The sequence below is a fragment of the Anopheles nili genome, chromosome 3 (genome assembly GCF_943737925.1).
Source record: "Anopheles nili chromosome 3, idAnoNiliSN_F5_01, whole genome shotgun sequence".
Lineage (NCBI taxonomy): Eukaryota > Metazoa > Arthropoda > Insecta > Diptera > Culicidae > Anopheles > Anopheles nili.
The window spans coordinates 52,225,450-52,253,403 of NC_071292.1; the positions used below are offsets into that span (position 1 = coordinate 52,225,450).

Below are 27,954 nucleotides of genomic sequence, written 5' to 3' on the forward strand. Positions count from 1 at the left end.
ATTGTTCAAAGGGAAAACACCCGCATAGAAGGTGTGCGGTGTTGAAGAAGCGCAGAAAACAAAACCCCGTTCGCCGGTGTCTGTCTGGTGGAAGGCAGATTGCTTTCCTCGATCACCCACCCTGATACTGGGCAAGCCAGGAGGAAGTGTCACTTCCGGCCCTGCCGCGTTACGGTGACTTTACTTCCGGAGGTTGCCGAACGACGTCGAGGATACGCAACGAGATCAGATATGGCCCCGAGCAGAACTAGCGACCGCAGCGGATTGTTGATCCTCACGGTGACGTTCGTCCTGCTGCAGCTCCGTGGCTGTAACGGTGATTATGAGAATACGTGGAATTTTTACTACGAGCAGCCGTGCTGCGGCAGCGGGCAATCGAACGGGGCTATGATCGGCTTCAACGGGCAGCATCATCTCCGGCATCACAGAGGTAAGCTTCGATTGCAGGAAACACCACATCGCAAATGATCCATTCCATAATTGGTGGAACTGAATTTACGACAAAGGCTATAAATAATTGATCCAGCTCGGTACCGGCTGCTCTATCAATTGTGGTTTCAATAGCGAGAGGATCTAATTCGGCAGATTATCCATCATTACGACGAATCTGCAATCCTTCGCAGATACATTTCATCCCATCTTGCGGTGTTAATGTTACTATTCATTTTGGCAGTGATTTTATGACCCAAACTCATGCTTCCCGATCGTGGGCTAAAAAAGATGGACTTGCAGCAGAGATAAATCTCCCGTTTAAAGCATCACCATCGCCGTGGGGCGGGATGAGATGCTAATGATGCCTCTCCGCACGGTTTGCTTTTAATTGGCCCGTCCAGCATGTGTTTCCCGTTGGGGCGAAGTTTGGCCCTCGCTCTCCCGCCCGTTTGCTATAAACCGAAACCCACTCGCAATCGCCGCCATAAAATTCAGAGCTTCGAAATTTGGGGGGGTTTTATTTTTGCCCACCAGTCCGCAATCGCACACCCCAATGGCGGACCCTCGCTGGAGAAGGAAGAGGCGATTTCGCTGCCTTCGTAAGTAAATTTTGGCCTCGATGGCTGAGTGATATCATAAATTGGCTGGAATGTTTCTCCAAAAATCGTTCGTTCATTTGAAACGTGGCTTGTTGCTTCCCCGTGTGCCTGAGTCCTGGTGTTTGGGTTGGGATTCCTTTCCGCAAGCGAGCAAAAGGAGTGCGCGGGCCCACAGGAGCGACGTCACGCGGGCAAGGACGAACGCGCTAGCTTGGCGCGAACGAAATTGGAAACAGTCATGCATGCGCCTCTCGAACACGCTATCGTTCGTTTTTCGGCAACGTAACTTTTTTAGATTGGTTGTAAAATTAAAATTTACAACCGATCGTAAAAGCTGGCCGCTCCTCTTTGCCACTTTGCTTCGTATTATCATGCCGGGGTTTGCGAGCGATCGATCGACGGTTGTGGATGGATGGTTTGTTTTGTGCTCTGTTTGTGCTGTGTTTTTCGGCCCGCCCTGCCCGCAACCAAACGGTGTGTTATGATGATGATCGTTCAGTTTTAGGAGCAAGAAGTAGATTAATAATTTAGCTTCAAACCCCACAATGTGTATTCCACCGCATCGAGCTCCGCTATAAGTGGGGCGGCCATTTCAAGAGCGATAAGGCCCTCAGGAATAGCTCCCGGAACAGGAACAGGAGGTGATCATCCCAAAAATTTTAATCGCTTAGATAGTAGATAAAACTCAGCAGAGGGGCATCACTTGGCGTCGGTTGGCGTTCGAAATGAATAATAAATATGAGCATGATTAAGAACTAAAAATGTTCACAAGCAATTCAGCGCCATTGAAAAAAACCCGGCCGCATGATGACTCGGGCGATCAATCAACGGGGAAATATATTCCAAGCACTACTCAATCGCTGCCAATGTGGTGCCGCCTTTGTTCTCAGCCTTTTTTAACGACCTATTTTACGGTCGTCCTGGTGCAACGGGAACGTTATGTTGCGGTTAAAGTATGCGCCACTCAAGTATCACACATCGTTGCCGGATACGGGATCGATGCGTTTTTGCTTCCTACCGTCGAGTGGACACAATTTGCGACGACGTTTGCAAAATGCACTCCATTTCTGCAGACCTCCTAGTGAAGCTGTGCGTTATAGAATAGTGAATCAAATTTCAATTTAGAATCGATTTATGACACTAAAGCAAATCAACCACCGCTGTATCGTGAGCGGTTTTGCAGCTGCGGCTGTGGAGTGCGATGGGATAAAATTTCTCGCTCTGTCACGGCTGCCAGCTGAGAGCTGGCTGGTGGATGATGCTTGTTAAGCGGAAAATGGCAAATTGAAAAAATGTCATAAATTTAATGAAACTCGTTCGAAGCTCGTTCAGGGATTTAAATTTCACGAGAATGCAATTAAAACGGAATGAAATTCAGATGAGGTAAGCTTTCCCGAACGCTTAGTTCCGAGAATTGAATGTGCGGAAACAATATCGTCAAACGATAGGAAACCGGCCTACATTGATTATTGAATCGGATTGCGGACCAGTGATGGACCAGTTCGTCAAAAAACCATTCCGGTCTTTGATGGTCATTTCACTCAGCCTTGAAAACATATGGCAGCATACGTTGGATATAATCAATAAAGCCCCTCGCCTTATTGCTTCAATGCCGGTTATAATGAGAAAATAGTTATCGCCTTTTTTCGGCAGCACTCTATTTCTCTTTCGTTCGCTTACGTTGCGCTTTCGCTCTCTCTCTCTCTCTCTCTCTCTCTCTCTCTCTCCTTCTCATTTATGTCCTTATGACCGCCAAAAGTAGTGAACGTGTGCTGAAAGGGACCGCTACGGGGTGCACTGGTAAAGGAACGAATCGATTCGTGTTGGCCTTCATCGCCTCCGTGTGGTGATGATTTCCACAAATAAAGGATCGAGATGTGGTGTGTCCTTGGTGCGAGGGCGCAACACATGAGCCAGTGTTTGGCAGGATATTTGCTTTCGGGCAGCTGGTGCTCAAGCTCAAACAGTGCGACCCGCAGCTCTTTCCGCACGTGTCTGGGCACAGAAGGCAACAAATCGCTACGAGCACTCCCCGCTGCCACGTTAGGGATTAGCAATTTTGTTTAGATTCGACAGTTTCCAGCTTTCCCTGCTGGTGCACCGGTGGTGATAATTTTGCTATCGAACGGAGCCCAATTTCTTCTCGGCGTGTGCTGTGCACCGATATTCGTCGGTGGACAAGCAATCCCTCTTGTACCCGGTGTCCCTTGATGGTCGTAAAATATTGCGATTAGGACATTTCGTTTTTTTTTCGGCTGCAACTCACACAAACACTCCGAGACAATATTACTCGCCTAGAGATGGAACGGAATGGATGAAAGTTGTTTCATAAAATTGCTTCCTCACGGCAAACGCAATGGGAAGGGGCCATGTCGCATTCAATGAGCTGGAAATGGGTCCCCTCGCGTTGTCCTTTGTACGCGGCACGTTTTCAACTGGCCTTTACATAAGGACACGTGTCGCACGGAAGATTTGATCAGCGCACCGTCGAGCGGGCGATTTGGTGGCGTTTCCGATGCACCTTTCTTCAGCGAAGTCCTTTTTTATAGCACCATGCTAGATTTCTATGAAACATCTATCAATTCCATTAGAAACTCCATTCAAAACTCTTCCAAAAAGTCAGCTTAGCTTGAAGGTCTGTTTCCTGGCGTTCTTTAATTTCTAGACCGTTTTTTTTATTCCTCCAAGCAAATAGAACTGCCATTATCCTTAGAATAGATGGCTGTCGTCCTGTATTGAGGCGCGTCTGCTTTAAGCTCCGATTGTGATAATGAAGTTGTCCAGGGCTTAGACCGGCTTAATGGCACACGGTCGCATGGAACGCCGAACACAGGCTCCTTATTGATTCCGCATCCGTGCGGCGTCTGCGGCAGTCTGTCAAACTTCGATTGCCCTAAAAAGGAAAACGCGGAGTCTCATTCTTAACTGCTCGGCACGTTCCACGATATCAATCGAGAACTCATGCAAGAATAAACCACACGCATCGAGCTGTGTACAGTCGATTTCGGGGGACCAAAATTGAGTCACATCGGGGATTATTGATATTTACCATCGCGCTTCGAGATGTTATTTTGAGAGAGCTTAGCCTGATTGCTCGCAACGGATACGATCGCGTTGCGTGCTGCTTCGCTATAAATAATACCGTCCCCTATCCAAGACGAGCGAACGCGGCACCCAGAACAACGCTACAAATTGCGACTGGCGTGAGCGCGCCCGCGCGGCCAATTGCCGTCGATGTTCGATATTATAATGAATCGAAATTTTACGAAATGATAGATGGCTGCGTTTGTAGATGGAAAATAATTAACTCCCGCTTGGCAAGCGTAGGAGGATGGTTTCTTTTTATTCGCATTTTTTGTTTGTTCGTTTTCATGATTAATTTCTCATTCCACTATCGGGGAGGTTCGGTTTGGTTTTCTAGAAATGGTAACGTGAATCATAAATTATCACAATACTATAAATACACTCCCCGATAGAGAGACGAGTTCCCGCAGCTGGCCAGTCGCGCCGGGAATGTATTAATTACTGCGATATCATAATTTATCCGCGTGTTGCGTTAAGACGCTGGATCGAAACGCACACGTCCTCGTGAGCTTCGTTGTGATGTTGTTGATTTATTTGCTCATCGATGCCGTGAGCGGTTGTGCTCGTTTGCACTGACGAGCGATGGAAGTGAGTGGAAAGGCGCTGTATTTGTTTTTCTGTAGTGGGGCCGCTAATCTTGAAATAATCTTATCCTATTGTATAACTGCTATTTCCTGTTAATATATATTTGTTTCTGACGTGTATCGCATAAAGTTGAAACGCAAATACTGCTTGTTTCGGTTTGGATGTGGGAAAGAAATTTAACTCAGTGACTATTTCAAGGGATGAAATATGGAGCTTGTTGTAAATTAATTACCACATCACGATTCCACCTTGCTCGAATGTATACTGTCTATAAATGTAACCATTCTGGTTTCCTGGAATGGTTTTAATTGAAACATTTCATTAGAATTTGATTCAAATATTGCTTTCAATAGTGCGTGTGCAGAAAATACACAACATTTGATCCCTCAATATATATTCCCTATGGTGAGCCTCACAATTTGACAGTGAAAAAAAGATGCAGGAAAAAAAAAGACTCCAAAAGGTACGGGATTTTAAGAGCATTTTTGTCTCGCTCTATCCTCTTCCGTGCTGCGCTTTCAGCGATTTATGTCCTTCCTCGCCACGTCCAGTCGCGCCGGTCTCGAGTTTTAACCCTTTTCTTCCTGGCCATCGCAAACGGGTCGGTCACATGCGCCACAGCGGTAATCGGGATGTAATGTTGGCACGAATTTTTTAAACTACGGCCATTTTTCATACCAGAGTCCGGCTATCGGGTGGTAAAATCACCCCCTTTTTTTGTGTCCTTTTTGCTGGGGGAGAATTTGCCCAACGTCTCCAAAACATGCGAACCGTCTCCGCCGAGCGTCGGTGGCGGCTTGAAACGGGGAGTTGAACATTTTGGTTCTCCTGCCTTCATCACCTTCTGCTGCTTTTGCGGCTTTCAGGTCGATTTTGGAGCAAAATATAATCCCACTAAAAGGCCAAAAGGGGCGTATTCAGTGTGAAGCGTAAATTCCTAAACCCCGGCGCATTTTTGTACGTTATGCCTGCACACACAAACACGCGCGCACACACACACACACGCTCACTCGTAAATTTACGCCAACTTTCGTCAGCTCTAATGAAGGAGATTCGTCGTCTGCCCTTTGCTGCGACTCACTCCAGCCGTTTTCATTCAACAGCGAACCGGAGGCCCACAAACGACCGTAGCACGGTGGAACGGTGAGGAATCCCTTTATGATATGCGTGTGACATGAAATAAAAGTGCGAAAACGAGAACTTACCCCCTACACGGTGGAACCAGCCGCCGCGCGCTCTGCCGACCAGCGGAAATCTCCTCACGTGGCCAAAGGAGTAAAATCGTATTAAGATGGATTTATGTTTTATGTGATTTCATCTTTCGGTCGTAGGCATTTTTCGTCCTGGTCCAGCTAGCCGGTGGGTCGGGATTTTCGCTCCGTCCCGTGGGGCTCGGTTGTACCGGGTTTCGGGGCTGATAAGACGCCGGGCGGAGTCGGCGAACAGGGCGAGATGGATGGTGACTGTGAAGCCATGCTTTTGACACCTTAAGCTATGGACGCGGCCTGACGTTGCTGGCTGCTCGTGCCGTAACCGGGAGCGTTGCTTTTTTGTGCGTTACTTTTCTTTCCCTTTCACCCCACATTGGCAACTCGGGGGGCGCCCGTGGATTGGGATTGAGAAATTGGCAGAACCCATTAAGAGAGGTGAAGCGTGCGCGCAGAATTACCATTTTGATTTGATTACTTTATTTCGCCTGCCAGTGTGCCGGCGCACGGCCGTGAGTGGTTTTTGGCGACACGGGAGGATGCTTGTGTACCGTGCCTTTTTTTTTCTCAGGACGAAGGGACCGTTTGGTTTACTTCTAAGGCATCGGTGAACGGCGGAACCATTTGCCCTCGTTTTGCTTAGCTGCGTGCGTCCTATTCTGGCCTTTTTCATTTGCTTAATACCTTCATTAAAGTGCGTATGTTTTGCACGCTTGTAAAAGTTTCATCAACTATTTGCAGTTGAAGTTGGGGTGTGATTAATGAAGGTAGCAGTTTTATGTGTTTCAAATTATCTGTCGTCGGAATCATGCTGTTCGTCGCCGTTAGGAACATGTTGCTGGAATTATGCTGTTCTTTGCCGGTGTTCGGACGGCTCGAAAACCGGCTCGACATTGTCGAAGGTCCTGGAAGCTTGTAGCTCGTGAGCCATGTGCTCTCTAACGAACATGGATACAATTTACATCTGGAGCATGTTGACATGTTTAGGATTGTTCGTTGACATTTTTTTGGCTTAGCAATCATATACAACGATCAGAGGCCGAGTTCGAGTTCGTACGTAATCTGATAGAGGATGGCGTGGAAGAAAAAAGAACACCGAAGAAATCCTTCGGCGAACACAACGCCCCCACTGGGTGGTAGTGCGCCCGCTCGGCAAAGCAGCAGGTAAATGGAAATTTATTAACCCCGGTGAAAGTTCGTTGTCGTGCGCGGTGTTTCGTAGTGCCGTCGGTATGCGCTAGTACCACTCTCGTGCCTGCCAAAATGGCGTAGGAGCAAGCACCGCGATGTGGCGCGGCTACTGCCATTTCTTGAAGAAGACGCGTTTTGTCCTTTCACGCTTTTCACATCAGGCCGACGGCGTTTTGCGTTCGTTGCTCGCTCGTCCTATGCACGCTTGCGGTGCGCGTGAGGCTACGTTGGGCGACCGTGCGATGCCAATAAATTTTAATAACAAGAAATGATTTTATTAAAATAAATGTAAATTTAGACATAAATATTGCCTGCTCGCTGTTGCGGTTTTCTAGCGCCGGAAAGTGGCAACAACTCTCAAGACACGCGTCAGGAGGCGTTGAAGTAAAAATAGCGTCGCCAGGGATTTAGTACCGGCATGTGGAGTATGGCCACGCACCATCGCTTTCGCGGGAACGGAAAATTATTTCTCCGCTCACAAGTACCGCGCGACGGCACGCGAAAAGCATGTTCTGGTGGTTAGCATGGGTTTTTTGTTAAATTATTTTTTTTGATTCTGCAAATCACACCGAAAGCTTCGTGTATGAACTGGAAAACATTTGCCCGCACACAGGACTGACTGGGGGTGCATACGTGGAAAGTTGCTCTGTTTCGTTTGATATCTTAGACACTCGGTTTGAAGACTTTCACTCTCCATTCGTACGTAGTTGCTGCGATGTGGTTAGTTCTTTCGCGATTCGTTGTGATATTTGATTGTGTTTGATGGTTGTTTATTTGATTTTATATGTTTTTTAATCATTATGTTTTGAATATTGTTTGTCACCTTTATTTTTTCTTTTCTCTTGAATATCCTCTTCAAGAACAAAGTTATACCACTGCAACATATAAGAATGTTGTATATAGATTGTTGTATTAGTATACTTGTTTATTTATTCTTCTGTTCTGTCAATGGAACGATTTCGCAATGAAATGCGTTTCTTTTCAGAAGGTAACCAGCAGCAGCTTCCGTTTCAAGCAGCAGCTAAAATTCAAAAGAGCATAGTGGAGAAAAATCCGCAACACGAACACAACGAACCCCGAATATGGTCTTAATGATGATGCATTTGTACACTGCGTAAGTCGTTTGCTGTGCTCGATGCATTCTTTCATAAAACCAATGCAAAAAAGGGTCCAACATGAAATTCCTGGAGCATTTGCTTCGTCAACTTTCGCAGCACCATTTTTTCCGATGGTTAAATCCTTTGGAAAATGTTTGAGAACCAAGAAATGCAACAGCAAATGGTGGTTGGATGTTGTGCAAAGCTGTAGTTTGCTCGTTTTACGCACAAAGAAGCCGTTTTTCATGTGAAAGCCTGCCGGTTCTTTTCCTTAATCGTGTAGAAGCTTTCATAATGCCGAACTTCATACAATGCCGCTGGTTATGTCGTAGCTTGTGTGTGTTTGTTGTATTTGATAACATAAATCATCAAAAGCACGATGTCGCTGCTTGGCGAGGGTTTTTTGCTCGTCTCTTCAAAGGTACGAATGAACATGTGGGTACCAAATTAAAGGCCTAAAGGTTCACACACCTGTCACGGCACGAGCCCTCAATCATGTTCGAGTTCTCTTCCCGCTTTGCCGCTGTGTTTGATCTTTGCGCGTTCTACCGTCGCGTCCAAATGTTGATCCATAATTTGTATTGGCTTGGGACAAGCGCTGTAACACACCGCCACGAAGCGAAACCCGTGATGAAGGTTAAGCCTGTCGCGAACGTCCGACAACCGTGCCGTCGGCTTCGTGGACCTCTTCCGTGTATTGTTGGCAGTTTCGTTTTTCTTTTTTTTTTGTCCGACCACCTCAGTCGCCTGCAGCCGGCCTGTGGTGTCGTGGGTTTCACCAGCGCCTGGAAAAAGGCAAAACATAGCAGCATCGATCGTGAGACCGACCCGCCTTTGCTCTCATGCCTGCTTTTGCCGGCCGCTTTGTGCAGTCGTAATGAAGTCATCAGCAATGGATATGCTTGGCTAACTTCCCGACGGCTCTATCGCGCTTGGATGTGAATTGCTACGTGCCGCAACGCATCCCGTCCACCGTTCGGCCTCGAAACGGGCGTTTGCCACCCGGCGGGGCGAACGTGTACGAGGTCTCTTGGTACGTTTCGTGTCTTAATTTAGTGTTTTCGTAATTTTCTTCCTAGAATTTCGGTAGACCCCAATCCGTCGGAGCTCGTCGGCCAGCTAGCAGCCAGGGGCTTCTGGCGCGCAAAAAGGGGCACAAGAATGCCCGAAATAGACGCGGGTCGCGAAGTGTAGAATCCTGCGCAATCCAAACCCATTTCGCGTTCCGAAGCGAAGAAGAACCACGCAAGGCACGCGAGCGGGCGAGAGTCTGGAGTCTTGTGGACGCGGTTTCAGAATTTACTGCCAACGCTAGAACGAGCTGTGTCGCTCTTTCCGTCAGCCCTTTCGTGTATGGGTCGAAAATTGAACCCCGACACCGGGCTCCGGGGCTGTGGGACGAGAATCACTTCAGACCGCGGGCATACCTTCGCGTCTGCAAAATTCATCACCACCTGTCCACGCCACCTTTTCGTGCCGCCGGTCAGGAAAATGTGCCCTGTACGCGCCACCGGTGCTTTGGGACGGGCAAAGTATAGGTTTCGAGTTTGGCCGGCGAAATGACAAACGTATTAATTAGTGTCTTGTTTCTCAATGCAAAGGTTGTTTGCTTTCAAAAGCAAGATTTTGTGGGTTCCGGCGAAAGGGGCGAATCCGAAACTAACCGCTAGTTAGTTGGAGCGGTTTGAGCGTATTTTTTTTTGTGCTTCATGTAGCGGTACCACAAGCTGATCTGTGTAGTGTTGCGGTTATTTGTAGGGTAACCGGCGATTAGCTTCCCTAAAAGTTGGGCAACAGTAGAGAGAGTGTGCTGGCTTACAAAACTTTGGAACTAATTCAACACAACTAACCAACACACACCTTGGGAAGGTGGCTTTGAATGTGTAAGAATTTTGCATCCGTTTTCTTGTTCCCGTTGAACTTGAACCATTCGCCTTGTATATGCATTCATCGTCAGCCATAATGCATCGTCTGCAAGCGAGGTGCACGTGCAGCGCTGCAACGGATCGCCTTGGGCTGCGGTTGTTTGATAGTGAGAGGGCTTCGTTACAGGGACGCGCTTACTTTAGGCAAACACGCCCCATGTGCGTTGTGTGTGCGCGCCTTCTTTCTCCCGGCCATTTCCAATTGGCAGCATCGGAGCTCGAGCCTGGCAAAGGGGGTTCCGGTGTGAAGGCTCTCTTTATGCGTCTCCATGCATGCCTGCACCAATGGAGTGCATCATTGGCGGTAATGAAGAAGGCTGGCTCGTGTATGTGCACGAGCAAAAACAAAAAAACACATGTAGACAGCAAACAGCAAGAAAAAAAAATCATCCTCCAACCAACCATCAATGGGGTATCGATGGCGGAGGGTGTACTTGAGGTACTTCCTTTTCCCGCGCCTCGTTTGGCGTCGTCGTCTCCGTGGTCCTCCTTCTGCTGTTCTACCTCTCCTCTCGTTCGGTTGGTGCTGTCCTTTTTGTTCTATTTTCCCCCGGCAGGCTGGAGAATTTTCTTGCTTCTCACCAACGCGCTTCCTGGCTCAGTTTCTCATGCAAACGAAAGGGAAACTGTGCGGCCCCATTCGTTGCACTTGCACCGTACCACAGGCACAATGCACCGGCATGGCATGTGTGTGTGTGTGTGTGTGTGTGTGTTAGTTTAATGCATCCTTTTGGCATTCGTTTCTACTCCACCAATCTCCGTTTTCTCGTTCTTTCCCGCACATAAATTAGACCACGCATACATACACGAACTTCACGCCCTCTTTTTTTTCGGCGTGATGTGACGCAAACTTTAATTTCTATTGGCAGACCGAGCGAACTTGGTCTGCGTCTGGCAGCGTCCTGAAATCCTCCGACAAGCGGAGTTTGCACTTGAGTGAGGTGCATTGTTTTGATGCACTCGTGTTGGCATGTGTGTATGCGTGTGGATCCATGTTTGGTGTAATCAAGGAGTTTCGGTACTGCGAGGCTCGCTTGCCACAGTAATGGCCGCCAGGCGAAACGTGGAATGCAGCGCGTGTGTGTGCGTTACCGGGACCGGGTGTTGCAGAAATGGAAGCGAACGCTTTTAAGGATTCTTCTCGCGTTTCTTTCCCTTCGGTGCGCGAAACTGCATTTACCAGGCAGGCACTGAGGGTAGCGCACCGGGCGCACGGACGGGTGGTATTAGAAAATGGTTTTGAAGCGCAAGCAGGTTTAAAAATGAAGGCAGCAAAAAAAAAAGAACCCGCACGGGGGGTGTCTCTTGGCGCTGAAGGATGGCCGACTGTACACGCTCGGTAATGGCTGCCAATGTGGCGTAGGCTGGGTATTAGTATTCAAAATACTCGGCTGCAGCTGGAAGGTGCAATGGAAGGATGAAGCGTGACTAAAGTGCTCTTCACGGGAGCGAGAGAGAATGTGGAGTAGACAGAAAAGCGACAGGAGTCGTCTGTCGTGATGCGAGTGGGCGTAAAAAGGATAGTAAATGTTACATTCCCGCGAAACAATGGAACCATACTCTTCCAGACACTGTGGCGTTTTCGCCGTTTAATTTTCAGTGCGTTTTTTTTTCTTTCTTTCACAACCGAGACTGGTCGGGACGGGAGTTTTCACGCCTTTCGGAGTCGTCCTTGTCTGTGTCCTGCGTTGGAGGTGGCTTGCAGTGCCCGTAGCCGGTTTTACGCGGCACATTCGCACGATTCACGCATTAGAGCACACCGAGGGGGCCTCGAGGGCAGCAGCACTCGACGTGCTCGACGGTCAACGCATCACAATGGCCAGATTTGCATACCGAACCGCCGGCATACTCGCTCGCACAATGGCGGGGGTGACACGTGCATATCATTTGCCCCGACCGCGTTCGCTAGTGTGTGTCGATAAGAGCGCTTTAAATTATGCTCTACGCCCCGCCCGACCGTGGGTTTGTTTGCGTTTGTCGAGTAGAGGCACTCTCGGGTCGTGTTTCCCTTCGAGCGACACGTACGTACACAGTATCGTGCTAGTAAATCGTATGTAAAATCCTCGATAATCCGCCCGGAATAGACGGTTTTTGCTGTGTGAGTAGGGGATATTTTCTTTTGCGTTTTTCATCGCCTCCGTCGGCGGCCATAATGATGGTCCCACATGCGTTGTCGGTTGGCGCCGCCATCCTTTAAACAGCCAGTGGCGACAATGAAATACATTTTCACATTTTCCCATCAATGGAATACATCAGTTCGCTGTTCGTAACGCTTCATCGTGGAAACGTTTCTCGGTTTTTTTTGTCCCCAATGTGTGGTAATCAAGCTCTTTATTGATTCGCTGTAACAAAAAAGGATATGGCTTAGGCTTTTTCGTCGCGTAAAGCAAATGCAATTACTCATGGGTACATCTTTTGGTCGTCTGTCTTGAACAATTTGTTAAAGCTTCCATTAGTAAGTCCAATTGACACACAATAGATCTTTTTAAAAAAATCCTCACGAGTTCGGTTTATGTTATACTGAAATGAGCAATTTCCCGGTGTCCGACACGGTGTTGCTCTTAGCCATGAAGCTATAGGCTTGGTATCGATTTTAGCTGGTTAAAAGTAGGTTTGTTTGTGACAATAAGCTGTTGTTGAAAATAGAATAACGCTGTGAACATTATCGATTTTGGGTGTGGATCGGAATTCTTCCTTGAAAAGGAAAGGAACTCTCAAAGCGCAAAAAAATAAACGACCTCGCGCTCGTTCCGTCGTTTATACCGCGCTTAAGTCTCGAACCAGCCAATCCACATCGAGCAACCCATCGAGCTTAAGTTCAACAAACAATCCGACCAGTAATCCTTAAATGGAGAAATGAGTGCAAAGCGACAGTGTTGTGTTTTTTTTTGCGAGTGTGCAAAAAAAAGGACAAGCTTCTTTCGCTGTGCTGCCTCGCAACTATTTCCAATCGGATAGCTTGCCCCGCTGAACGAGGCTGTGGCCGATATACCTTTGTCTAAAGGCCCCCGGTCGGCCTGAACCTCCACAGAGCTACGGTTTTCACCCAGCGCAGCTTTATGGGTTGAGGCAAAAAATGTGCTCCCATCCGGTTTTGGTTCACCGGGTCCGGTGACAGCGATGGCCACGGGCTTGACCTCTTCTGAAAGGACATTGGCAGAAAAATACCAGCTGTGTATTTGTTGTTTTTTTTTTTAGTTTAGAGTTTAATCGAAGCACTTCTTTGGAGCCTTCCTTTTTGCTGGGTAGTTGCCCGTTGCGGGGCTAGAATTATTGGTTCGTTGCGTTGCTATACTTCCACTCACAACGAAGGAAAAAATCGTGGGTTGCGCTCGTTTCTCAGAACGACACAAAATCGATGACCCAGTGTTTGAACGCAAGTTGCCCGCTCGGTCGGTTGTGATGTCGGCGTGCGGGTGGACGAACAAACGTCACTCTATGGTGAGTATTTATTGTTTGAATGCACCATCGCGCACAAGGGGATTTCATCACGCCGTAGTGACCATGCAACCGGTGGGAGGAAGGATCATCCCCGACGTTGGTGAAGGAAAGAAAGAACGCACGTCGGTGGAAATAATGGCTGTGTCCTGCACTGCTGCTTTGCTATACACCAACTCGACCGGTTCTATTTCCGTGTGGCAATATTTTTTGACCCAGTGCACGATGCTCTACTAATGGATTGACTAGGCATTAAAGTTGTCTGCCATCGAGGACAGTTTCGCGGCTGCTGTGGTCTGTGGCTGCTTCTGTACCGGTTGCCGATGGCTAAATAACTGGCTCTCCCAGCAGGAGAAGTGCAATGATCCAATCGAAGCCCGCGGAACCACGATCCGCAGTCAATCACAGCTCGGTCGGCAAAGTCGTTAGTCTCGAGCGAAACAAATACACTCTCGGTGTGCAACTCGCGCTGATGCAAGCGATGAATTTCGCCATGACAACAATGCACGAGTGTACGGCGAAGTGCAGCTTGCGTGGTGGCGTGGTTCAGTTCAGAATGTGCACTGCGAGCGCGCATCAATTGCACTGATGTGCCAATTAATTTTGATTGATTTATGCATGCTCACTGCGGCTCCAATGATCACGATGATGATGACGATAGGGAGCTCTAAAGCGTTGAAGCGTGCATTTTTTGTTGTTGTTGTTGCTTTGCGAACAAGGCCGCGCTGGTGATCAAGCGTACTATACCACTCGCTGACAGGAAGATATTTTTCAATAATTCACCCATGAGATACAACCGGGATGCCGCGTGTGGAATAGAGTTACTTGCGGCACGCACAATAACCTCGAGCACGCACTGCTGGGTCATCGGGTCTACTCCCGGATGCAAAAAGTGGCCCCCATATCACGTCATCGGTGCCTGCGTACGACGGGTTTGCACGAGTTGATTAATTGAAAGTTAATTGGGCGACATGTTATCTGCAACGTTCAATTTGTTGGAATGTGCGTGAAGCATCGCATATGTCATGGGTGCTGGTATAAGTAAAGTTCAACTGTCCAAGCTGAGGGCAATGAGGGTGAAACAATAGTGCGTCCTCAAGAAGGTCCTTCTGTAAGGATTGGTTTCGAACGAAACGGTCGTCAAGGAAGGTGTGCGTGAGTCACGCAACTTTGCTTCTTTGCAAGTTGATCTTTCTTTGCTGGAGTTTGGTATAGGTGATCGGAACAAGCTCGGGTGGTGAACTAGTTTAGCAAAGCAACCCTGTCAAAGTGGTCAAATGTCTCCACTAAAAGGGAAACCCATAACAGCAGAGCGACGACTACTATTACGTACGTTTTTTTACCTTCGTATCGTGTAGTTGATAGTTTTTACTAGAAAACGAACATCGAACCGTATGAATATCGATTTTTACTCCCACGGTTTACCTTGTTTCTTTCACCCTAAAGGGGGATGGCACTAAAATTGATTATATTTTATTCACCATCACGTGACTGGTTTCATTTTTCTTGTCTGCTCAGAGAAAAAGACTTCGGTACAGATAAGTTCCAAACCTGCGTGAAACGGAGGGACCCTTTTTGTTGTACAAACTAATTATGAATAAGAAATAACGGAGTTCGACAAAAAATTGAACCAGAACAATTTAACGCCCCCGGGAAATAGCTTCGACGAGGTCGTTTGAACCGCTTTGCTCGTGGGTAAGTAGTACCCTTCTGTGATGAAAGCTACAGCAGTAGTAGAAGAGCCAGATGGAGCAGTGTGGTGGATAGCGTTTTCTTTGATAGTATCAGAAAAAAGAACAAACATTATATTCCGTGTGGAACCTTCGATTTGTTGCGTATTAGGCGGATGTTTTTTATTTAGGTAAAGAAGAAATAACAGTTTTTCTTTGTGTGGTAATTAGTAATAATTAACATTTAATGACGGCTAGGGTAGTATATCAGATAGCTATTGATCGTCTCGCACCGAATGGTGTGGCAGCTAGTTTGCATTGTTTCAAATGAGTTATTGGGTAGTAGTCTCATCTATCAATCCATACGTGTTTGAAAGAACTTTTATTTTGAAAACTATATTATATTTAAATGTAGGGTTTTTACAAAATTCTTTCACATTCCATCATACGTATCTATCAAATCTTCTATATATTCAGTGACTCATTACAACGTCGAACTCAATAAAGAACCTTTGTAGGTCAAATTCAAGCGTTTTATTTTATTCATCTCAGCTTCTAAATCTTCCTTGCTAGAGTGCGTGTTATTAGTATAAGTTTTTATTTAAACTTGAGATAATATTTGGGCAATTATTTGTAAATTGTCCGCTTTACCCAAAGGATTCGTGTAAATTATTATGCTATCCTACCGCGAACGATAATTGTATTTAGTCGATGTGTTTACTCGCGTACAAAGCTCCTGCTCCGTGTTGATTGTTTCGATCGATTTCCGGTTTCGGTACTAATTGAAACTTATGTTTCCGCCTGCCAGAGTGCATGTGGTATCGTCGGTAAGACAACTCGTGCCTTTGCTGCGCAACTTCTGGTGCCAGACGCGGGATCGCAGCGCAATCGAATTGAAAATTAATTTCCAGCCAACAAGCTGCAGACGGTCCCGGCACGGGGTCAACAAAACAACGGCGAGCGGAACTGCAAATCAACAGTTGCACCCGAAGCCCGGTATGGTGCTGCAGTTCGTCTAGGCCGTGTACCCCACGGGCCTCATTTCGCATTTGGGATAATTTTCCCTCACCCACGCCGTATTGCGTGCGTAGCACTGATCGTTGTCCGATTGGTTCGCGGTTGGTGCAGTTACCACGTGATGGTGCTCAGGTTTGGTTGGGATTTTTTTTTTCGCCAAAGATGCAATATGCGATGGCCCTATCGTACGATTCGCTCTAATTTGCATCCAATTTAGGACGGCAAGACTGGCTCGTTTTCCGGCTTCATTCGTGATACGACGGGGCGTGTTCTTTATGGGCGCTTGCAATTACGACAGCTCACAGGAGACCGCGCTCAGTGGTCGCAAAGCGTAGAACCTTTGCTTCATCCCCCAGCATCATTCGGCGAAGTGGAAATTAATTTCCACTGCAATTAAAATTATTCTCCTCGAATATTTCGCCAACGTTCCCGCACATGTTCCGTACGGTTGATTGAATGAATCCTCTTTTACGCCGATCGATTCAATGGAGTGTGCACTAATTGCGTGACTTCGGGAAGAAGAGTGTTTGATAGCTATGGTTATAGCCACCGACGCGTGTGTTCTTTACCATTTTCGAAGGGATACCAAATTGAACCTACACCGCCGCATATTACCGCTTGTGAAGGCGATTATTTTGTTTGGACAAAATTGCCCGGCAGTCAAATTGCTTTTTCGCTACAGATGTCTGAAATCAACAGTTGATTGCCTGATGTAACACGTGTTAGTATTTGATAGTAATTTTCCAATTTGTTTTAGAGTAAACTGGTGATACTGTCATTGAAAATAATTCCAAGGAACTATTCCAAGTAATTACCGGCTTTCATTAGGTTGAATTGATTTAGGGCTGAAGTTTTTCTAATATTATTATCATTCGATACGCAGATACAATACACGTATTTAATACTTTTTGTACTATTCTTTTCTTTCAGGTTCGTTAATCCGTAAATTCAGACACATTTTTTAGGATGGGTTTGCTATTTTATTTTGCGTCGAAGAGCACTATGTAAGTCTCAAATTATTTATTTGATTTTTGTTCGTCATATCCTGCGTAGTGTCCTGGCAGCTGTAATAAGTATTGCTGTTACGAATTTATCATCAAATGTAATTATCAACCTCTTCTGTTTAATCGATTTGTAGTGACAGACTCTTCCAATGTCTCAAGAGACCCATTCAGCTTATGGAGTATAGCATATTAATATGACATGGAGCGGGCAACAAAAAGAGAGGAATAAATCCTCACGGCTCCATGACAAGCAAAACTTTTCCTATTACATTTGGCTGTGGACTGCTGGCTAGCGATAGATGTGGTTCCTGCTAGCGAACCAGGGAGACAATCGGGGCAGGAGGCCGTTCCAGGCAATGTGTTTTATATACTAATAACTTTTTATGAGTAAAAAAAATAGCATAATCGAGGAAAAGTTGGTCCACTATCCTTGTGCGCTTTCATGGAGCGTTCTGCGCTTGAGGTGAGTGGACAACAGTGTAGTCAGGGCTTCTGGATGATTTTCACCTTTAGAGCCATACTCGTTGAAGAGAGATTCCATCCTGCTTGGGGCAGGTTAACACTGAATCACGATAATACCATGGAGTAGAAAACACGTAGTATTTTTAGCCAGAACTAATTAATTATTAATTCTAGCGAACCCCTAAAGTGGAAAGTTAGCATTCGAGTACTTTTGGCCATGTCGCCATGATTAGCAGTCATGGTGTAATTTTAAAGGTTAAACTACAGTAGTATTGCCTTTCTTTAACGTTGCACAATAATTTAATACAATAAAATGATGCGAACTGGTTTTTTGTCATCATCAACGTTTTAAATTCTATTTTTGGCTCATACATAGACTATTATTTATTAAACCTTTTTTTCATGTCTATGAAATTTGGCTTTATTAAGGTACTATATTAAAGGGGAAAAAATGGTGAATGCACAAAAACGGTGAATAAACGCAACATATTATGATTTTGAACCAAGCCAGTAAGATAATGCAAAAGTTTTCTCGTCGGTAGGGTTGTCGAGGTCCAAATTAGATTATAAAAGTGTCATTTCTAGCGTCGCTAATGATTCACGCCGTAAGGTAACCGGTCACCGCCAAGGGAAGACTTTGCTACGGCCGAGTTAACGCGCTCGCTTTTATCGCAATCGTATCCTGCAAATGTCCTTCGGTGCATGAAAAGAGCAGTTCTTTTGTTGGGTTTCGCTTTTCCTTCCGTTCACACCTGGGGCGATGGTCGAAAGCGTCCCGTGCTGGTGATTTCTCTTGCGCTACGTAACGAGCGGCAGGAAAAATCGCAGGATTTAACCTTTTCCGCACTGCACCAAGACGACACGGGGAATAACAAACACACTGCCACAGTATAGCAAGCGATTGTAGACGGTCTCCGGCCTCTTCGCTTGATGCAGAGCGGAAGCGTTTAATTTAATTAAAATAATTAGCGATAATTGGTGTAAATTGTGCAATTTTTCTACCGACAACATCGGACGAGGGGACGATTTGCGAAAGAAGTCATTCGCAGGGCATTCCCTTTGCGACGGTGGGGGATTTCATGTCGCTTTGGCTCTTGCTAGAATAACCCTTTCTCGGTAGCAGTTGGTTCGTTGCATTTGGTGGTCGAAATGCGATTCAATTTGTGACTGGTGTTGGTGTTTTATTTCGCAGAACGCGGCAGGGAAATTACACGGTTTTCCCTCCAACTTCTGCAGGGAGCTGCTAACTACGAAACTTAATCCTTTCCGCTGGCTTTTTTCTGGTGAGGAGAATGCCAAAAACAAACGAACCAGTGGAAGACTGGAACTGTTGACTTAGTGGCAATGAATTAGCACCAGCAAACCAACCGGGACAGCAGACACACGCCATATTTCTGCGAAATATATATATTATCCGTGCGAGCTGGAATTTGTACGTATGTGTGGCTGTTTACTTTTCGTTAGATTTTCTTTCCAAGACCAAAGCCAGCACATGCGAACGTAGCTAAACCACCGGCTTATAATTATCGTCGCGCCAAAACACCGGCAGCAGTGGCCAGGAAATGGACTTCCCGTCCGATGGAGATGGGGTTATGGGCTTCCTGGTTTTCCGGGAGAAGGACCCATATTTTTTCCGAACCGGATAGGTTAAATTGCGAAAAGGATTACCGATGGCGGTGCGCTGGCTAATAATGAATAGTGTAACACCTAGTGTTACCGAAGTCTGGGGTCTGAGTGTGAAGGTGGATCATACGCGGCACGGGACAGGATTAGCAAATGTTAAGCCTTCATCCGGCCAACGGGTGCCCTTGATTGGCCTTTTGCCTGGTGCGTATTTCCATCAGAGTTGCTTCCGGCCGAAAAAACAATAATTTCCTTGCCCATTGGCCTGGGTTCATTTCTCGTTTCTGGTTTTTCGGTAGTTGGGCAGAAAAATATGCTCGCTTTGGAATGATGGAAAATGTATGAAAATCAGCTAATTTTAATATGCTGTTGACCGTCGTAAGCGAAGAACAAACTATACGCCATACACTGGGTTTAGTTGCTTAGAAAGGAAGTGAAATTTCGGAGTCCTCACACTTGGCCTCATGGGTCGCATGGAGATGGTTGAATTATGCTAATTCATTTTTTTCGTTCGCTTCGAACTCTTGGGACACCATTCACTGAAAAGCAAGGTTGGTTAAGAGATTAAGGCATGGGTTTATTTTTTATTATTACAAAGCTTAAGCTTCGTATTTACAGCGCCGTATGTTAATTATATTTCTCAACTTCGATGTTTGTGGTCGTATTGTTTATCGAAGTAAGGCGCGCTCCTTTGGGTGTACTATTAACCTGCACCGTCGGATGGTGAGTACAGGAAGATTGTTGATTCCAGCCCTGGGAGTTGGGCTCTAGAATTCATAACTTATGTATGAATGAACAGGTTGGCATGGGTCCGTCGGAGTTATGTTTTATGTATACGCACCGTTTCGTCCCTTTTGCTGCCCTGTAAAGCCTACGCTCGCTGGTGCGATTGATGGGCACAGGAATTCAACGGGGTCCGTTCGAGGAAGTGGGTGGAAACCACAACGATAGCAATGGGAAGGGTAGCACACATGCGTATGGTCGTGTGTGTGTGATTGGTTCGTGCGTGTCCCTTGGCAACTGGAGCCTACTACCGCTCGGAAAGGCAGAAACTCGAGTTGCCGAGGGTGTTTGGTAATTCTTCGAACGGTCTCCAAATCGGCCACGTCGGGGAGTGTCGTCGTGTCTAGGGAATGGGAAACCTGACATGAAGAGTGGGTCCCGCGAGGCATGACGGCGTGCTACTCCCCTACCGGTAACGCCATGGTAACGGCCTGCTCCAGGTGTGCCATCGCTATCCTAGTGGCCGGTCCCTGGAACTAGATGGACCCGTCAGGGCTCATGCATAAAAGAAAGTTCTCCCGTCTGGGGAGCGAAGGATCGTGTTGGTGGGTTTGCCCTCCCCCCACACACACACGCACACGCACGTAGGCCCAAAATACGGTACGCGAGACGAACCGATTTCAGTCCCAATTTCCGAAGGTTTAGTGTCGGCGGCTGTGCCGTGACTCTGATTTATTGGAGGCACCGGCCTAACGAGAAGGGCCCGATCTCGACCCACCTTTTGATGGAGCAGCAGCAGCAGCAGCAGCAGCACCAGCAGGCGGCTCCTTTGTGGTGAAGCACAATCGTAGAGCAGAAGGCGTGCGACCCAATTTCTCGCCCACTGGAAACATGTGTATCCCTGCGTATCCAGGCAACGGTACGGCGCGAACCTGAATGGGCTCAAACGAACCCCTGGAAAAGGAAATTTTCCGGATAAAAGCGCGACACACAGGCCTTGGAACTCCAACGAAACTCCAAAATGGCCGCTCCAAAATGCGTTCTCCCTTTTCTTTGTGTTCCCCCAACCTCCGCAAGCCGCCAATATTCCTTTTCACAGATCATTAAATCGAACATCAGCCTCCCGGGTGTTCCTCGCACCGGTCGACTTGTTGCCTTTTGGGGGGTTTTTCCACATAATTTTCCACAAAGACCGACCCGCGTTGTACCACCAAAGGGGCAATTGGCGACGTGCGTCGAGGGCGGCTGGATCTGCAAAGCCGTGAAAAAGCTCCCATCCCGTTCATCATGCGAGGCCAAAGCGGGTTGCAAATTATTCGAGCGGAAAAGCTGCCGCACTTACCGGCGAAAGAGTTGCTTTGGGGGCTGTGGCTCTCGACCGGGGGGGTTTTTGTGCACATCGCTGCGATGAAGGACGTGCGCCAACTGGGAACGCGATGGGCAAAGGGGGCGAATGTTACTGACGTTGTTTGGTGCCCCTTCGTTCCACAATTTGTTAGATGTGCACGAGCGCCCGCCGTTCAGATACGCGAACAAATAATACCGTAATCGGTTTTTGGTAAAGCGCTCGATGGTGATATTTAATGCCCCATTCTGGATTGCGATAACCCACCTCGTTTTGCTCCGCCCATTTGCGGCGGGGTTCATTCTTTGCGAATTTTCCGGCGCTTAGACATCGGGCCCGGAGGTGATGCTGGGCGTTTGGGTTTATACTCTCCGGTGTTAATGATTGACGGCTCCGCTAAGCGCTGGGGAGGTTTGTGGTGCCACAAATTCGGTACGTTAGTCTTGTCCGTTCGCCAGTAAACGGGACACACAAGGATAGATATCCCGCAGTGTCGAACGTATTGTTACCCCCTTGTTGTTCGAACCCGCTTGACACTGATTTAGGGAAACTCCGAGTCGAACATCCCACCGGCATTTGGGAAGGAATATTCAAGCAGGCAGTTGAAAGGATGTCCATCGAGACATGGTACATGTGCTGGCAGGCGTGAGCCGTAGATGTGGGATCGAAGCAATGGTTAAAATATCACATAACGAGAGCGAGAGTTGCGGGCATGCAGATGGAGGTTCGGCCATATTTAACACAATTTGCGGCATATTCAAATGCTTTCGCATCGAAGAGTGCGCGACGCCGGGTGATGGATTACAATTCCTGCTAACTAAACCGCTCCAGCCGTGTGTTTGCATTGTGTGTGTGTGTGTGTCGTTAAACGCGACCCTTCACACCCGTATCGACCTGCTCGGGATTCAAATCTGAACCGAGCCGGAAAGGAGGCAAGCACATTCGCCACCGCAGCTCCTTCCTGATGGATTAAAATTGATTGTCTCTGCTGCCAAGCGTCAAGGTAACGGCATGCTCAGGCAGAGGGACCATTGTGGTGTGCTGCTTGCGAGAAATGAATAAGATTCGATGAAGTGATCAATTAGATTGGAAGATAAATTGTCCCACCTCCGAACGGGGTCAGTTGACGAGATGGATCTGCTCGTTTCTGCACTGACAAGCGATCGAACCGCTGGTCCATCGTCCTTGGCCAACTTCTCGCCTTCTGCCGATGCTCACCGCCGAGTCCTTTAATTAATTACCAGGGCAAAGAATGTGGCTTTTTGCATGTGCATCGAGCGGCTGCCGTCCCGGCGCTGAAGTGGATCATCAATATTGGAGCGTTCCTGATTGGATTGTGCTCGTTTATTGATTGATGAATTAGCAGCCTGGGTTGGAGGGGACATTGGAATTAAAATTGTTGTGTGATGTTTAGGTGCTAGTGGGGCGTCTGTCTGTCTGAAGAAAAGGTGTAGTTGGCGGCACATTTTCCATTCCCTGTTAAATGTTTGTGTTTGCAAGTTCTCAAGTATTTGGAAACAGTTGTTATGGCATTTCAAAAGGAACGCTTCGTGAAAGCCATTCCAGTGCTGGTGTAGAATTGCAATTGATTAAAGGGAATGCTAGAATATATGTAAATGGAAGTAAGCAGTTCCGTTTCAGCCGATGGTAGCCTACAATGGCAGCCAGATGAAAAGCACAAACGAATATAATACAGGGCCGCTCTGAATTAAGCTGTTGTGAAGAAGATTTGTTCTAGATAAAAACCAATGTAAGGCTCAAGAAGGAGAGGTTAAGACGCACTTTTCTCCTCCTGGCAGGGATATTCCAACGAGTTCGTGGAATACTTAGTACGGAATGCACAGAATGGTACTTCATGGATGGGAAGGGTAGGTGAGAATGAGTCGCAAGGAAGTGTATTTAAATTAAAGGCTTACAAAATCCTCACTTTCTTCTGGTGGTGGATTGAAACGTTCGAGGACCTGCCGAGGGAAACACACAATCCTAACCATCCACCGCAGCACCCGCAGGTCCCGTTCGCGCTTCCTATCAATTTGCTGCGATAAAGAACGATTCATCGGCGTCGTCGAGGTCGTTATGTTGGTTTATGCTGCGCCATGCTTCTTATTCACCCAAAGCTGGTTATACGGCGGCGGGGGTGTGCTTGTGGCCGCCGGGTCGAAAAATGCTCCACCAATTCCAGATAGAAAGGAGCGCTTTGCTCTAGTGCCGGTGGATGTGGCTCAAATTGCGGAGCGAGTCCTGATGCCCGCCTCTCGTATGCGGCGGGAAAATCGGCAGCAGTGTTTGGATGTTTTGCTGAAATAATTACCAATAAAGCAGCACCGGTGGCGGTGGCGAAAAGAAGGCAGCGAGTGAAGGAGCGAAGAATTATGAGTTTAATTTTCAGATTTTGCATGTAACAGTAGCGCTTCGTCGGGTTTCGGCCTGGAAGGGTGGCTTGGTTGGCCGATGTGGTTGCTTTTTTCCACCAGCTCGCTGGGGGGTTTGTTCTCCCAGGGGTTTGCTTCAATCGTCTGTTAAATTTTCTCCCGCCCGTGGAACCAAACGCTTCAGCGCTGGCGTTCGAGGCAATCGGTTGCTACCAGCGCGCAACTTTGGTGCCGCAGAAAGAGTTATTGTTGCTTAAAGTTTATTGAAATTGCTAGCATGATTTATGATCGTTCGGTTTTTGGGCCGGGAATCTGTGAATGGAGGCGTGCGCGTCTGCGCGTAATTTTCCACGCGATTTGGGTATATTTTTTGTTGTTTTTCCATCAGCCCATCAGCAAAGGCCTCGCTTCCAAAAGGCGCAAAACGGGGCGGCTCTTTCGCCCAAGGGATGACTTTTAAGTCTCGGCATTCAAAGTATGGGTGGCCCTCTGTTGTCGCTCGTGGGGTACGCTTGTTTTATTGATCGTCTGTCAAAGTGTCGGCTGTCGGAAGTGCCACGCGGGAAGCATTTTATTAGCGCTCCGAAGCGATGTGACAAAATGTGTTCCACGCGCTTCGGGTTTCCGCAGGAAAAGGGTAGCAAATTTTTGATTTCGTTGAAAATTATGGAATCTTTTCCGGGCCGCACGAGAGTGAGAGAGAGAGAGAGAGAGAAAAGCTATTGTTTTGGGGTATATTTTCGCACATAAATGTGTCCTAGAGCTGGTCGCGGAATTTCTGCAGTAGCGTTCCGTGTTTAGTGCCCGCTCTGGAAAGTAATGATGGCGTTTATAGCGCTTAATGAATTCTCGCAATTTATTGGGTGATAATGTTGTGAAAGAGCAACGTATGCACAACAATATTGGGCTTTTTAGAGGCTCGTGAAAATCTAGTTCGTGAAGTAGCGAATTATACCGAAATAGAAGGTGATTATCTCAACAATATCCGGGTAGTTAAAACCGTGTATCGGAATTGTACAATGGATGCGTTTTCCCATGAATGTCACATAAATATGCATGATGTAGTGTCACCAATTAAAATCATTCTTCATAGATAGCATCCCGAGCTCCGCTCAATAACTGCTTATCCATGTGCTCCCTCAATAAAACGACTCGATATGAAAGAGTTCGTGAATTGAAGCATAAATGGCGGGCGAAATGTTTCGTATGCATATCACGCAAGCGGATATCGAAATAACGCCCTTTCCTGTACCACCATTAGGGGTTTGGCGACCAGGTACGCGCTCTTCTGCGCCCTGTCAGCCCCAGCGGAGAGCAGCTTGTTATTGAAAGATTTGTAATCCTTCCCGTGATGGTTAAAACGATCCTACGGCGGGAAGCGAGTCGTTTGCAGAATATCAAGTTTAATGCTTTTAATTAGTTGGAACCGATTGCTGGGAGCCAAGCGGAATATCCCCGAGGAAACAGAGGGTGGATGTGAGCATATGGGAGCTCGGTCTCGTCGGGTTTATTTATGCTCAATACACGTAGCGCGTATGCACGCGCTCGCTTTCCATCGTTATGACACTAATGCACACTAATACTAATGCGCCTGAGGTCCTGCGTCGGGCCGGGTGGTTGGCTGAACGGGAAGGTGAGTTTTATTACTTCCGTCTTCCGAAATGGGACGGCTTTCGGTCTTGTGGGAGCAATGCTGATGGTGGCACGCGTTTAAAGAACTTATGCTGCGAGCGGCTCGTGGAGAAGCGCCAGCGCAGGAGCAGCAGACGCGGAGCTAATGTTGGCTATTTGTATGTTGAAGCCGTTGTCGTCGGCGCTGTCGTCAGCGTTGTCATTTCATAACTATCAAGAGACGATTAATTAAAATTTCGCTTCCTTTACGAGCGTGCCGGGGGCGTGGTCGTTGTGCCTCGATGGCAGCAGGAGTTGTTTGGCCCTGTGGGAAAGGGTTATGTTTGTTTGGCCTTGCGAGGTGGCTCCCAGCCTGGGGAGATCGACACAGGTACCACCTTGTACTTTTGCTACCGTCGGTAGCGATTTCCGTGGAAGATTATGGCTGCACGAGTGGGAAGGTTTTGTCCTTGTGGCTCCGTTCCTTATCGTGGCTCAGTTATCGTCTTACGAGTGGCGTGCTTTCAAGGAAATATCTTCGATTGCCAGCTGAAAGCAGCATCTCTGAATCTGCTACATACACAAACGGACAAATAAACAATGAAACACCAACCATCGTCAGGAGATCCGGTGTTGCCTGTCTCGAAGCGAGTACACAGACCCAAGTCATGCAACGGAAGCGCGCAGTCAGTCGGTTTTGGTGAATCATTCTGAAGATTGTCGCGTTCGTTCCGCACAGTGAGATTTGAAGGAAACCTGACACGCCTGCCTGACTGTGGGTACGGTTTTCAGGACCTCCTTGGGATAGTCGTGGAGGCCATGGGGATAGATTCGCGGAAGTACCGCGCTGTTATCGTTACCGATGTGTACTCCAGCTAGCTAGCTAGGACGTGGTGCTTGCTTCAAATGAATGCCTGCCTTCGCGGTTCGCCGGTTCGCCGGTTCGCGTCTTAGCTGACGTCGAGTGGAAAAGGACCAGTTTTTAGCGGGGCTCCTAGACGAAGGCAAACGTCGTCGGAGTGGTGGCTTATAATATCGCCCATCAATCTACCCTTCTCGTCTGGGCACAATGCAACGGTGGTAAAGTCACGAAGTGGAAAGAGCGACGCGGGCATCATTAAGGAAAAACACAGCCGCAAACATGATCTCTTCTTAAACAATTCATTGTTTGGAATGCAAGAGGAAGTACGCGCGGGAGGAATCGTCATCATTCGTCAGCGATCTTTGTCGTCGTTATTTCTGGAGCCGGCGTGTCTTACACAGCGAAAGTCAATCGGCAAATGACTCGACATTCGTATCAATATGTCGTTATCCTTGCGAATGGTAATGGAACGTTCAATGAAAATTGGGTACTGAAGGCATTGCAGAACCGTATTGTTGGTTGTATATTTTTTCTTATAACATGGTTCGATGGGATTTGTCGTACTTTTTGCTGTGGTTTTGTTGTCATGTTTGAAGTGAAGCAGTTTTTCATCTCTATTGGAGTTCATTTTCCTATCTGAGCTGGATGATTAAAAACGAATGATGCCCTTAAGTCGTCATGTACCTACAGATACACTCTTCGCTACTGTTGAAGTCAAATTGTAACAAGAAATGCGTTTTTACGAATGCTCGTGCATGTCAATTTTGTTTTGATCAATTCAAAAAAAAAAAAGAAGCAAATACATTCCCCACTGTCGCTCGTGCTTGAAAATGAGACTTTCCACCGCAGTCATGGGAAGTGGAATATTCTATTAGCTACGCTTTCTAGTTGTTTGCTGTGAATGTCAAAATATCTCGTAGGCCCTCCCAGTGACCGCTATGATATACCGATTACCCTTCGCGTGCATACATTAGCCCCAGTGCTTGAGCAATCGCGCCCCTCGGCTGAATTGGAATGAAAAATAAACTACTGTCGCGACGGATAAGAACATAGTTAGCCGTGCATTTCCCTCCACGCGTTCGCAAGAGGCTCACAAGATAAAAGGGGAGCGGAAGTAGCCATCGAAAATCACAATTGCTTTTCCTGTTGACATTTGCAACTACGCCCCTTTGCATGATTAAAGCGGGTGAGTGATTGAGTATCTGAGCAGGGTCAGGCCCATTCCGTAGCTCCCTAGCTCTTAGTAGAGGGCGTGTATACGTTTTTTTATTGCCTTCCATGGACTGGTGGTACGATTTGTCTTTCCCCACTTACCCAAAACGGTTGATCCCTAGCGTTTTCCGGTTCTCCGGCCCCGTTGACAGATTTTGCCCTCACGCAAGCCGTTAGCAAATGCGTTGAATAACACAGACCAAAAAAGTATTAAAATCTTCTACGAGCGGTGTCCCCTTTGAGTTTAGTAAGCTTTTTTGCGTTTTGAGTAGATTATATTGATCTTATCTTATATTTTAGTACTAAAATTCGAGTAAATGATTCCAACAACCGAATGAACAAAATAGTATTATGCTTATATCTTTTAGCTTTTTGTTCTGTACACCCCATGAATTTTTTTTCTCTGGCTTGTCTTGAATCATAAATGTAGGAAATGGGCAATAGATTTCGTGTAAATCGGATCAAGAGAATAAACGTTTGATTGTTTGTCTGGT

At 47.1% G+C, this 27,954-nt stretch overlaps 1 protein-coding gene across 1 annotated transcript in view; it reads left to right on the forward strand.

Moving 5' to 3' along the window:
• The first annotated feature begins 231 nt into the window (after window positions 1-231).
• The window catches only part of LOC128724594 (semaphorin-2A-like), a 184,691-nt gene continuing 156,968 nt past the window's right edge, over window positions 232-27,954 (forward strand). Inside the window, exon 1 of the mRNA XM_053818318.1 lies at window positions 232-430. Within this exon, the coding sequence (XP_053674293.1) occupies window positions 232-430 (199 nt within the window). The remainder of the gene's footprint in view (window positions 431-27,954) is intronic.